The 14052-nt window shown below is 44.7% G+C and overlaps 1 protein-coding gene across 1 annotated transcript; it reads left to right on the top strand.

The window, feature by feature from the left end:
- The first annotated feature begins 425 nt into the window (after positions 1–425).
- On the top strand, positions 426–12025 carry LOC144722967 (bone morphogenetic protein 1-like). The gene is made up of 9 exons (XM_078601430.1): positions 426–438; positions 611–733; positions 2131–2253; positions 2922–3044; positions 4576–4723; positions 6140–6318; positions 8369–8519; positions 9430–9627; positions 10928–12025. The coding sequence occupies exons 1-9, from the start codon at positions 426–428 to the stop codon at positions 10950–10952; spliced, it is 1083 nt and encodes a 360-aa protein (XP_078457556.1). The 3' UTR covers positions 10953–12025.
- Positions 12026–14052: the final 2027 nt, after the last annotated feature.

Here is a 14052-nt window from a genome sequence, read left to right on the forward strand (position 1 = left end):
TGGCTGCTATAAATTTACACTTGATAAGCCACCTCTTTGAGCTATCATTTGTGGCCAGGTCGCTGCTGAAAAAGTGCTATACAGCTCAGTGGGCCTTACCTGGTAAAATAAAAAAAATAAAAATAAACGACTTATATATTTAGTTGATCGTTTAATAGCAAATCCTAATAATCACCAATGCAATCTTGGTTGCAGATGAAAACGAATGTTTAAACGGCAACGGCGGGTGCTCCCACGCCTGCGTCAACACCAACGGTTCATTCAGCTGCATGTGTCCCCGCGGCTACGCAATGGGCAGCAATGGTTCCACCTGTCAAGGTATGACACACACACCGCTCCCCCTGCCTAAGCCTTAAGGGTGGGCTCGCAATGGATTTTGTACTCGCAGTAAGACGTCCGCGTCCTGTGCCCTTACGTAGCGTGAAATGGGTTCATCCAGTACACACCAACACACAATGTTGTCCCATGTCCGAACGCATAGCCACGTGTAGAGTGAATTCAAGCTGCATATAGCGAAAGCGCACAAACGGAACCCACATAATGCAGCGAGGGAAACCTGTATATATAATATAATTGTACTTTGCCGTGCTCTGCTGTTGCCCCTGACCAGAAATTAATGAGTGTACGTCCGGCCAACACAAGTGCCAGCATGTTTGCACCAACACCGATGGTGGATACAAATGCTCCTGCAGAGCCGGATTCAAGCTAGATGCCAACAATGCCACCTGCTCAGGTGAGTGGCAAGAGCTCGCCTGTGGGATATCATTCTGCCATGCACAAACGGCGAAACGGTGAGACGTAATACCAAAGTGTCACATAGAAGTGCGTGGAGCAATAAAACCAAAGCAGTTGACCCCATGTAATTATAATTTTAATAACGTGACGTTTGGCTTGAAATAAGAAGCGTGAGGGGTGTGCTACTTAGACCCAAGTAAAGTCGTGTTTGTTTCTAGTGTCTGTTCAACGATTCGGATTTAGGACAATAGGTCACATTTTATAGAGAATATCCCAAGGAGATGACTCCATTTGATTGGAGATGTGTCTCGAGTGGATCTGGAAAGAACATCACGCATTGGGGCTGTGACACGGCCTAGCGGGGAGCCCATTCACCGCGTGTTGCAAAGATTCGCGGTTCAAAAGAAGGCCGCCCTGGAAAATACTGACGGTGTTTTAACCACGAAATGCATGCCGTCTGCCTCACAATTGATGTTGAATATCGCGTGGCATCGTTCAAAAAGAGTAGGCCATTGCGTGCTGGGATTGTGGTCCAGCGTTTTGCCATACAGTATTTGGAAAATGACCTTCAAATTACTCCATTGGGATGACACGAAGCAGCATCGCCCACCAACCCCCCCCCCCCCCCTTTACTGTGAAAACTACCGCTGACCGTGCCTGCGAAACATCGTGCCTTCGTGATAGCCCCGTGCTATTAGATGGACGCGAATACCAAATGTAGTTTGTGAATTATTATTTAAGTACGGCATTGCATGCAAGAGCACAGGGAACAGAGGAAGCACACAATTAGATTGACGCAGCGAAGAATGATTGACGCAGTGAAGAATGATTGACGCAGTGAAGAATGATTGACACAACGAAGAATGATTGACGCAGTGAAGAATGATTGATACAGTGAAGAATGATTGACGCAGTGAAGAATGATTGACGCAGTGAAGAATGATTGATACAGTGAAGAATGATTGACACAACGAAGAATGATTGACGCAGTGAAGAATGATTGATACAGTGAAGAATGATTGACGCAGTGAAGAATGATTGACGCAGTGAAAAATGACCTCAAACGAGAACGGCGACGAGCGGAAGGAAGCTGGGATGAGACGGATAGAGGAGGCTGAACGATTCTCGAAGAATCATTCTCAAAGAATCGTTCAGCCTCGTCGTCTCTGAAAGGAGAAGGGAATGGAAGTGAATAATAAAACATTTAAATCCGCTATGTCAATGACTCGCTGCGAGCAGCATTTTTGTACGAATGTCAAATGTTCCGCCCGTTCCCCGTGAATGAGGGGCATTGTAAAGGGCCGTGAACTTGAGGCTAATTATCCTTGACGTGCTGTAGCGTGGTAACGTTTAAAATTCGCCGTTTGACGACAGTGCTCTCTTGTGCTCTGACAGACGTCGACGAATGCGGTGTCAGCAATGGTAATTGTTCCGATGTCTGCATCAACACATATGGATCGTACAAGTGTTCGTGCAAACCTGGCTTCCAGCTCGCCAGCAACGGACTCAGGTGCCAAGGTATTCTTCGTCGAATATTGCGACGTGTTTTCTCCACTTCCCAGGGCACGATGTCAACGCAGGCACTCATAAAGGTGCACGATCATTCATCATCGTACGCATGAAACAGTTCGTCGTCATTAAGGCCACCTCGAAGTTGACATTTGTTTTTATATTCTTTGGGTCTTTCGGTAAAGCCACGTAGATATATATAAAAAAAAATATTACAAATATCACGACGTTTGGATCACCTGATGACGATTGCTTGCGTTGCGATCAAAACGTCGTGATATTTTTATTATTTTTTTCTATCTACGTGGCTTTACCGAAAGACCCAAAGAATATGAATTCCTGCAGTCACGAAAGCTTCAAGTCAAGATTTGACATTTATTGTGAACGCTAATTAGCTGTTCACCCTTGCATAGAGAATCATACACTTTCTTAAGCAATAAGGGGAAAGAGGAGTGGCAAAATAGTTAGCACACTCCTACCTTAATCTTTAACAAGCACTTTGAATAGCATACGCATGACGGAAATGTGCAGTGAAAATGAGGAACGGGCAGGCTACTGAAAATGGCCGCGATGTCACACGTGCACCAAGTGAAGTTCTTCCCACCTCCGATTAGCACCGTTGGCTGCGTGTGGTGTGAAAGAAGTTCTGCATACATCCAGTACATGTCCGTCCGCAGACGTGAACGAGTGTGCGGTGAACAACGGCAACTGCGAGCAGAACTGCCGCAATGTGGACGGTGGCTTCGAGTGCTCTTGTAACCCCGGATACCTGCTCATGAACAACCGGCTCACCTGCATGGGTAAGTGCCTGGTTTCGATGACAATGCGTCGAATCTAGAGCGTACCCACGTGACGATCAACACGTCGGCTGGTTCGAATTTATGTGCCTGTCTGTGATCAAACTGGGTTCTCGCGTGAAGCGGGTGCTTGGTCTCACGCCGTTCGCCAATGATTGCACAACAACAACAGCTTACATTTGGTTCTGCACTTAATGTGCCTGAATTCCAGCTCTGATAATTAAAAATTATTCGTTTGATTCTCATGCAAACACATTTCTTTGTAGCAAGGCAGAGAGGCAAACCCTGCCTCCTATTGTGTGCAGCAGTGGTCACTTTAAGGGGATCTCAGAACTAGTTATGTGATATCCACTGATGTGAACCAGTCATTAAACGCGGCAGTTGCCCTGCTTTTCTCGGGCTTTAAATTGATGCTTTATCATGTGACGTGGCACCGAACCCACAGTTTGGATAACATTTTGGAAAAATATAATAGAAAAGCTATTTATATTTTATGAAAAAATATTAATGAAATCTCTTACCTTCATAGCACAGAAGAATGATAGAGCAGTCGCAGAGTGCCTTGGCTGAAACACTGACATCTGTTTATTTTCTTCTGTCTCATGCGTATTTTCACCTTCCTGAGTCTGGGGTGTTTTCAAATACCAAGCATAACCAGGCACTTTCACTGCTGGACTGCCAGAATATTTTCTCTTGATTGAGTTGTCATTGCAGTGGGAATGGTTAAGTAAATGTAAGTAATATATTTTCCTTTGAGATGACAGTGGCTTGGATGTCAGAGCACTGAGCCCAGTACCCGTGAAGTCCTGGGTTTGAATCTGTGATTCAACCCCCAGTGACGAAACTCGGTTCTTAAATGTAATGAGTTTATTGTCTCAGCCCGGTCACCAACAATGATGGCACAACAAATTTCACGTTAAATGTGGTTTTCATATCATGTGGCAGAATTCCAGTTTCACTGCCAAACAGTATTACACTATGAGACATCTCCTTTACCAGTGGCAAAATATAGTAATATGTTTTTACCCTTTAAAATGGTACAAAAACTGACACCTTTATACAAGGGGACATGTTTGCAATAACCACAACACAAGCAGTCAAATTGCCTTTTGGCGTCATCTGGTCCAACACCATTAGAGACGAGGCTCGAAGAAAAGCTGTCTCCGGTGTGGACCAATCAACTTCAAGGACAGTGCATAGCATTATCATCATCAGAGTCGTTTCTTTTTGTTTGCATTTTGACTGCTTGTGTTGTGGTTATTGCAAACATGACCCCTTGTAAAAAGGTGTCAGTTTTTGTACCAGTTGAAAGGATAAAAACCTATTACTTTAAAACAGTATTAGTTCACTGCCACGTGACGAACATTTTTACGTAGTCGGGTGTGTGGGAATTGAATTAAGTGAGCTTTTGTCAATTTCAAAGTCGCAGATTTCACCGTTCTCCAATAGTTCTCAAGGGATGCTCCCTTTCACGGGAGTATATTTCAAATTGGGAAATCACTAAAAAAAGTCTTCAATTTTTTTCCTCTGCCAGCATGTGGCGGTAGCGTGTCAGCGCTGGAGGGCAGTATTGTCTCACCCGGGTACCCATTCATGGGCTTCGATGTATCCATGCCGTGCGTCTGGAACATCACCGCGCCTGCCACCTACAACCGCATCAACCTCACCTGTCTCTACGTGCGGTAAGCGGCGTTCATCCACACTCCCTTCGTATTCATGGCTAAGGGACCGTCCATAAATGACGTCACGCACCTGGGGGGGGGGGGGGCGGGGGGGTCAGATAACTATAACGATGTGTTACGAGGGGGGGGAGGTTTGAGAAATGTGACGTCACGTCAAAATGCGCAACTTTAAATAAATATAGACAACACGTTCAACTTAATTAAATAGACATTTTAATAAATGTTTTCTACGACAACATCAGAGTGCAGCGCCACATTAAATACGCACTACAATGACAATAGTTAAAAGCGATTTGAAGCATGTTTTATATTTTGGGGGGGGGGGCAGAGCTTTGTGACGTCATATTTGAGGGGGGGTCTGACTTTTTGTGACGCCGTGTGACGAGGGGGGGGGTCAAAAATCGTCCAAAATGGCGTGACGTCATTTATGGACAGCCCCTAATACCAGTGGCCATCATTTGAACCGGTCCTGCGCCTGTCCTAGATCGAGTCAGCCTTAAAAGAGTACTTCGTGTGGTGGTGGGGATACATCAGCGCCGGGAAGACTAAAGTGGCTAGGTGTGGTCCTGGCCACATCACCAGCTCGTGCACTGTGCGGCCTTAATAGGTGCTCACTAACATTCCTTGCCCTAACAGCCTGTATGACTGCACTGATCGTGTACATGTGTTGAAGCGTATATGTGCGTGCGTGTCGCCGTTGTTAAGTAAGCATTTTGTCAATTTCATCCAAATTTTGTACGATCATACAGGGGATCTTTGGCTTTGCTGTGTGTGTGTATTATATACATTTGCATCTTTGTCTTGGCCGAGGTCACTGGCGATGCACGATGAATTTTCTTTCGCACCGTACGTAGCCGACCATGCTAACACTGGTCAACACACTTTTTCTGGCATAAGGTATTCCAACGGTTTTAAGGTAATTTTGGTGTGCTGATTCCAAATCTGGCATCAGTTTTTGTCTATCACATCAGGTTTTTGAGATATCAAATATTGCATTTTCAATAAAAACTTCAGAAGAAAAATATTAAATAAATGTGGATATCTACATAAAATTATATTATAAACACTAAAGCACCATATTTTAACACTAAAGCAGTCACTGACTCGCAACAACTTGCAATAATAAGTGACAGAGTTAATTTCGGGTAAAATCAATGAAAATGGGGTATGCCGATAGCATAAAAATGAGATGTGATAGAGCAAATCTGAGATCAGATTTAGAATCAGCACCCTGAAATTAGTCTAAAACAGCTGCAAAAGTCCAGGCCAGAATTTTTTTTTCTTTTTGTTGACCAGTGTAATCGGAAGTGCGGGGGAAGGACAACAAACTAGACCAACAGAAAAAAATGGGACAGAACCCACGACATTCGCCTCTTGTCAACGTTCGCGTCGACCCCCCCCCATCACCGTGCGCAGTTTTGACGACGGCGGCACATGCAACCTGGCCTACATGAACGTCACGTCGGTGCCGTCCTACACGCGCACGTGGTGCCGCACGCCCGGCGGCTCGCTGCTGGGGAACGCCACCGTGTTCGTCGAGTACTTCTCCTCCGGCACGGGCCCCAACACCGGCTTCCACTGCCACTACGCCGCAGGTGACAGACGGCCGCACCGGTTCGCACCACGACCGGCCGGATGTTAACTCCCTCGCCCGGCATGCAGGAGGTCGTGGGTTCGAGCCCGACCCCATGACGCCTGATGCTGTATATTTGGAGTTTGCGTGTCTCTCTCTCTCTGCCCGTGGTCGTGTGGATTTAACTCTGTACGCCCTCCGGTTTTTCCCTGCACATTTAGAATCAACATCACGCCTTCAGAGTTTTTGGCTGAATTTCGATTTAAAGCTTTCGTGACTGCATGGATTCATATTCTTGGTTCTTTCGGTAAAGTCACGTAGAAGGGAAATAATAAAAGAAAAGAAAATAATTATTTTTATTATTTCCCATCTACGTGACTTTACCGAAAGAACCAAGAGTATTTTGCTGCTATACGTTTCTACATAAGCCACTTTATTGGGCTATCGTTTGTGACCAGGTCACTTCTGAAAAAGAGCTACATAGCTCAGTGAGCCTTACCTCGTAAAACCAAAAAAATTGCTTAGATTAATCTGTGGACAAAACGCAAACAATTGGTATAAATTAAACGATGGGCGTCGCTGCCGTTCAGAATTGGTGCCTGGGTGGGAGTCTTTTTTTGTTTTACCAAGGCAGCTCTGCACACACACACGCACACGTTGCGAGAGCTAGAGCAGAACGCACCGATGGCGTGTTGTCCCTCATTCTGTTCAGCGTTTAACCTTTGGTTTGTGCTTGTTTAACATTGACTGTGTCGTGCACCCCCCCCCCCCCTTGAGTTTTTGTGTGCCCCCTCTTTAAACCAGGTCACGCTATGGGGTTGGGTAGGAGGGGGAGCTAAGAGGGGGGGGGGGGGCTAAGAGAGCTTCGGCCCCTCAAATGTTACCATTCAAACATCAGCTGTCAAACTTCTCAAAGCCGGACTCGGCGAGAAAGTGTGAGGTCACCGCCAGCAGAGCACGCGATAGACCCGATGAAACGAGGGAACTCGTGAAACTTTTATTCACGCAACGTCCAAAACCGAGGGACGGTCACGCAAAGTACGTGGCGGGCCAGCGCGATTGGTTAAACCTGTGCCCACGGGCGAGTCAGTCGACCACGCGGCCCGCTTGTGTTCTCCGTTTTCAAACCATCGTTTTAAAATAAACATTGCATTGCGAGTATAATAATCCATTTCTTACGACGCCTATTTCAGCTCCTTCAAATAATATACTCATGCCTGTGGCTGCTGCTGGTGGTGGTGAAAGCAGTAGGGATTTGAGACCTATTTCTGTTTAATATTGAGTTGCTGATGAATGGGCGAGATCTGCGGGGTCCAGTTATCAGCATAAACACAGGTTTGGGAGTATCAAATTAATGACGTCAGTCGATGATTAATGACTGAAATTAGTCTGAAAAGAATTAAAATTGGGAAAAAAAGTTTGGAGAACATAGGTCGATAATGGATTCCCAGCCCCACGTTTTGTGCAAGAAACGCAATTCATATGGATCGTTCAAGGGAGGCAAGTAATGGGAGACTTTAAAAGGGCAATTGATACATGTTTCCACAAGATAGAATGGGAAATGTCAAAATTTCAAGGATCTTGATCTCAAAACATTTCTCCCTCCCCCCACTATGAAAATAGTGTGACCACATCTTGGCCAAATATTGTTTGACTAAATATGTTTTTGCTCCCCGTGTTGAAGCTGGTCACATCGCCCTTGCACATGCCATACTTAGAGTCATTTAAGGACAAGAGTAAGGATTTATATTTAGAGTGTACTTGAATGCCTCGAGAAAATAAAGGAGCCTTACACCACACCTCAACCACTCCAGTGCCCTGCTGCAGTCTAGTCAAAGGGACTGTCAGTGGCAGCTGTCCCTGTGCCTCACAAGGTGTATGCAGCGCCAGCCTGCGGATGATCATTCGTCCACCATTTAGGGGCACTGTAGCTATGTGGTTTTCAAGAAATAAGGAGGCATGTATTTTGTAAGTACGATATTTGATCAGTTTTGACATATTTGATCTAAATTGCCATTAAATTTCCGTCATTTATTTTGTGTTTGTTATTTGTTTTATATGTGTGATGACAGCGTACAAGCTGACGTCCGCTTTGAGCACAACTACCGGAGTGTTTGGATTCCCAAATTCCTCCGGTGAATTGTATCCCAACAACGCCAACCGGACCCACATCATTTATGCCTCGGGCAGCAACCGCATCTGTCTACAGTTCACAGCCATGAGGTTGGTCTGCAATGTCTTAATAAGAGAAACATGCTCGACTATATCTGGCTTTTGTTCGTAAGGCAGTTAGGTAAGAGATGTTGGTTTTAAACACAACGGGAGCGTTTCCTAAATCCCTCCAACTTCATGAATGGGTACAGCGCTGTTCATCGATGGGCAGGTCACGTGTGGTCGGGTAAACTGTGGGTGTGTGTCCACCTCTTCCGCCAACAGTGGCGTGAGCAAGTAATTGCAGGGCTGCACCTTTACCTTTTGCCTATACTGTACTGTCTTCATTTTATAAAACACAAACTTTCAAATGTTTTCTATGCAGATTAATCTGCAGCTGTTTAATATAATGTCCCAATAATGAGAATGTTGTACGTTTTTTTAAATATGTATATCATATAGTGCGCAAGACCGTAAGAAGTGGAGATAGTTAAATGCCAAAGCATCAATGGCACCCGCACGACCCCCACGGTGAATTTGGTTGACGACGATGGTGATTACGATGCCATCTAATCGGACAGCCCAATAAAGGATAAGCGTGATGTAAATCATGCAGAAAAGCAGCATTTGGGTGTGCATATGGAAGCCATCAAATGACCAGGGAGCATCCAAACGCAAGAGGCCTGATATGAAGCAACACAAATTCTGTAATTTTGATGAGGCAGCGTTAAGTTATTTTAGTTAATACACCGCACATGCAGTCTTCAGTCGGTGGAGCAATGGCCCAGTGCTTGTACAATGAAACGAGCAGTGTGATTGCCAGCTGTGACTAGCATCAGCGGAGAGAGATATCTGAAACCTGGCATGGCCTTCCTCACATCACCAACCCACACCGAGTATGGCTAAACAACCACCATGGCATTTACACAGCCCCGGGCAGACGATATATTAAAGCAAGGTGCGCTGCGTGCTTCGGACGCAGCCTGGAGAACAGCGCGGGCTGCAGCAAGGACTACGTGGCTGTGTACGATGGGGCCCTGGTCACTGCGCCGATTCTTGGCAAGTTCTGCGGGGGCTCGATCCCGGCCAAAATCGCCTCCAGCGGCACCAGGCTGACTGTGGTGTTCATCTCTGACAGCGAGACGCAAGACGCCGGCTACAACGCCTCCTACGCCATGAAGTAGGCATCGCTCAGCACAGGCGGCAACACGCTTGGCCCTTGTTGTTGTTGTTTGTTAGATATTGAAACCTGGATCACGCCGTCAGATGGAACGTTTTGTTTACGTGGGTGTCCATGGTGTAAAGTAAGCACATACATTCATAACATGTCTGCGTTCCTTTGCTTTCAAATGCAAGCCACAAGTCAAGAAAACGAACAAAAATATTCACGTACAAATTATTAACACTGCCTTATAAGGAGGTGGCCATGTGGCTCAGAGGTCAGATCTCTGAGCTGACACCACTGAGATGAAATCCCAGCAGCCAGCTGTGATCAAGCCAAGTTCTCCAGTGTAGCGAGTTGACTGCATACAAACATCATGGGACCTCCCTTTGCCAGTATCAAAATATAAGAATAGCTTTTATCCCTTCCGGCAATAAAAACAGGTGTTAAGATGTTAAATCACCAAACATAAATCTTTTGCAAGGAATCATGTCTGCATTAACCACATATACTTGTGGCGAACATGCAAAAAAACACATGCTCTGGTAGTATATGCATTGTTTTTAAAACTGATTGGTCCACACCAAAGACAATGCATCAAAACGACGTGGTGTCGTTATGATGTCTTCTATAGTGCATTACAAAGCTAATATGAGCACACCCTTAGCGTGCTATAACAGACTACCTGGCCATGCATTTTTACCTTTTTCAGTCTTTTAAATACAGATTTAAGCCCAGGGACCATTGGACACATATACAGTGTATGTGTAAAGGAGGACTTGACTGTGTTGTCAACAAAAGGCTGTTTTTTGAGGCCAGTAATATAACACGTCCAAAATAAATTCCCGAGAGAGCCGGATAGACTGCATTCGAGCCCTTATATACCGATCTCAATCCGTTCCAGCAATCAGCGTGCGACGAAGCAGGCAGCCAATCGGGCGAGTTCAAGCTTGCGTTTGAACGTTCTCAGCCTTTAGAGTTTGACAGTTATGGGGCATACGCGTACACAATGAACAGCAAAACTGTCAGTTTATGCACTTTGGTTCTTTAGATAAAGTCACGTAGGTATAAAATAAAATAAATCACGACTTTTCGGGCGCAACACAAGCGTCCGTCATCAGGTAGGGAAAGCTTTGACTTTATCGATAGAACCAAAGAGCATGGATTCCTGCAGTCACGAAAGCTTCAAACCAAGATTGTCAATTTATGCTTTACACAAAGGAGGATATAATGAATTGATATGGTGCGCTCACAGTCACCCATGCATATATATATTCATTTAGAATGAACTGATATGTTTTTGTTATCTCGTTTATAGGTCTCCAAGTGGCTTCACGTGTTGAGGGATGCTGGAGGAACGTCATCAACCTCTCCCCAGCCATCCGTGCCAGCAATTCCTTGCCCCCTGTTTGTACCCGGGCTTGAGCCCTTAACTTTTGCCCCTCTTCCTATGACTGACTGCCTCACTCTACAAAATAAATATGCCCACTGTTTTTGCACTGCATCTTGAGAGGCGGTCGCACTTAGACTCTGCCAGGGGTCGGCAACCTACGGCTCCGGAGCCACATGCGGCTCTTTACGGGCTGCTTCTTGACGATATGTACGTATGTACAGTATGTACTCAGATGCATTGCGGCTCTTGAAATACTGAATTTTGTACCGAATTGGAAAGAAATGGCTCTTCTTGTTATTTTGGTTGCCGACCCCTGCTCTATGCAAATCCAAGTCACTCTAGCTCCAAATCAAGTTTAAATCCAAATCGTCAATTTTAACATCAGCAGCATCAGAACCAGTATGTCAATACACCCCTCTAAATTTAATTATCGAAATGCAGAATTGTCAAAAAGGAGGCATCCGAGTAAGAGTTTTCCATTCAATTTGGATCCAACATAAAGTACTTCACGTAGATTTAATATTAATAAACTACTTCGTAGACTTGACATTTATACGTCGAGAGCCAACTAAAACAACAAGTCTCTTTTGTAAGGATGACCTGACCAATAAGGTGGCAACAGCACAGTGCAATACAGAGCAGCATACATGGCTGAGACAGATTAACAAAACAATCCTGTTGGACATCACAGTTAAACACATTTATTGTAATAAAGTTATATATTGCATTTCTCTTTTTTGCACATGTATTGCGGATGATATTAAAGTGGAAACTAAATATATTAGTTATGTTTGGTGGTTTTAAAGAAAATATGGCATTTTATAGTATTACATTTTTTAATATGTACTACCTATTGGATTACTTTTGGGATGACAATTAAATTCTGGAAATTATAGTGGAAATGTCTTTATTGATATATGGAGCCATTGTATTTCTAGGGATACGCCTTAGTAACAGTGAGTTATTGTACCATCAGACAGTATAAGGATGAATAAACAGTCTATGAGCACCAAGTGTCAATAATTATTGGCTGTGGTATTGCTGTATGCTACATAACAAAAAAACGATTACATTTTTACCTGTCAGTAATGGGGGGAATTGGTGGTGCAGTGGTAAATCCAGCAACCAAAGTTGAATTCCCAGCCGTGGTTAAATTCGTGCACGGACCAGCGGGGGGAGGGGAAGTGCTCCATCGAGCCGACGATGAATGAAAGGGATGAAAATTACGCTTAAAATAAAAAGGAATATTTAAAAAAATCCTTTTTTAAAAACACGCTTTAATGAAATGTACCGTGGTGATTTACAGCCAACGTCAGTTGAGCGTGGATAATTAGACCCAGCCGAAACATAACATATAAAAAAAAGTTTTAAAATATCTTTGTATTTATTTTTAATGATAGAATATAGTATTGTCATCAGTATGAAACCACATTTGCAGTCAATACTACATTGGGAAGTGTGTAAAAATTGAGTTACAAGATTTGAGAATACAACAGACAGAGTGAGTTAATAAAAAGCGTGTAAAAATATATATATAATGTAACTGGTGTTGGCCTAGCATAATGCTTGAAAATTACCTAAAAATTACTAAACTGGGATTATACTTGGCAACATTGCCCCACACTGAAAATGTATCAGCACCCTCCTTATGAAATAGCCTTGAGACTCAGGCTATTCTGGGTGAAGATGCATAACAAGAATCATAGATGCATGTCCTCGCAGTCGATTATACTGAACGGTAAGCATCCAACGCTGCTTTAGTTCATGATGAAAATGAGTAAGCCACACTTTACCCCACCACGTGAGACCTACCGATCAATTGTGGGGTGTCCATTTAGTCAGTTTTGTGGGGATTGGAAGACCAGAACACTCACCATTACACCATGCCAAGACAACTATTACGGGTCCGAAACATCCTAGGCTCCTGTTGGATAGGGACAGATATATGAATGAAGGTGCAAATGTCTGCTTACTTCATATCATGTTTATTCTCCACAACGACGTTAACCATTATTTTGTTTATCTGGAGACAGGCAGATACAGGCATTTCAGGAGGCATTATATTAATTTTGGTCTTGTTATAAACATTCTCAACAGCAACGCACAAACATTTTTCTGGGATCGTACTGCCCACTATCCTAGAATCTCACCCAGATTCGGAAGAACATTGGCAAACAGTGGAACAGCACGGGCGTCTGGAATAAACGCCTCTTTCGAGACCCAAACATCGCATCTCCTGGCTCTGACATTCCTCGAAGATACTGGGATAACCAACAGACCAATTTGCACATCTCCTTCGCGAACGAAAATTAAAGACAATGGGCCGTCCATAAATGACGTCACGCACCTGGGGGGGGGGGGGGGTCAGACATTTGTGACGATGTGTGACGAAGGGGGGTCGGGGGTTTAAGAAATGTGACGTCACATCAAAATGCGCAACTTTAAATATAGACACGTTCTACTTATTTAAATATACGTTTTAATAAATGTTTTCTCCTACAACATCAGAGTGCAGCGCCACATTAAATACGCACTACAATGACAATCCTGTAGTTTAAAGCGATTTGAACCACCACAACCACAGCAGCACCATCACCACCACACCACAGCACCACCACCACAGCACCACCACCACAGCACCACCACCACAGCACCATCACCACCAAACCAAAGCACCACCACACCACAGCACTACCACACCACAGCACTACCACAACAACAGCAGCACCATCACCACCACAGCACCACCACACCACAGAACCACCACCACCACAGCACCACAACTACCACCACACCACAGCACCACCACAACCACAGCACCACCACCACCACACCACAGCACCACCACCACCACACCACAGCACCACCACAACCACAGCAGCACCATCACCACCTCACCACAGCACCACCACCACCACAGAACCATCATCACCACCACATCACCACCACACCACCACCACACCACCACCACAACCACCACCACAACCACCACACCACCACCACAGCACCATACCACCACCACAGAACCACCACAACCACCACCACACCAC

Source organism: Lampetra planeri, chromosome 16 (assembly GCF_965212315.1).
Source record: "Lampetra planeri chromosome 16, kcLamPlan1.2.h2, whole genome shotgun sequence".
NCBI classification, from domain to species: domain Eukaryota; kingdom Metazoa; phylum Chordata; class Hyperoartia; order Petromyzontiformes; family Petromyzontidae; genus Lampetra; species Lampetra planeri.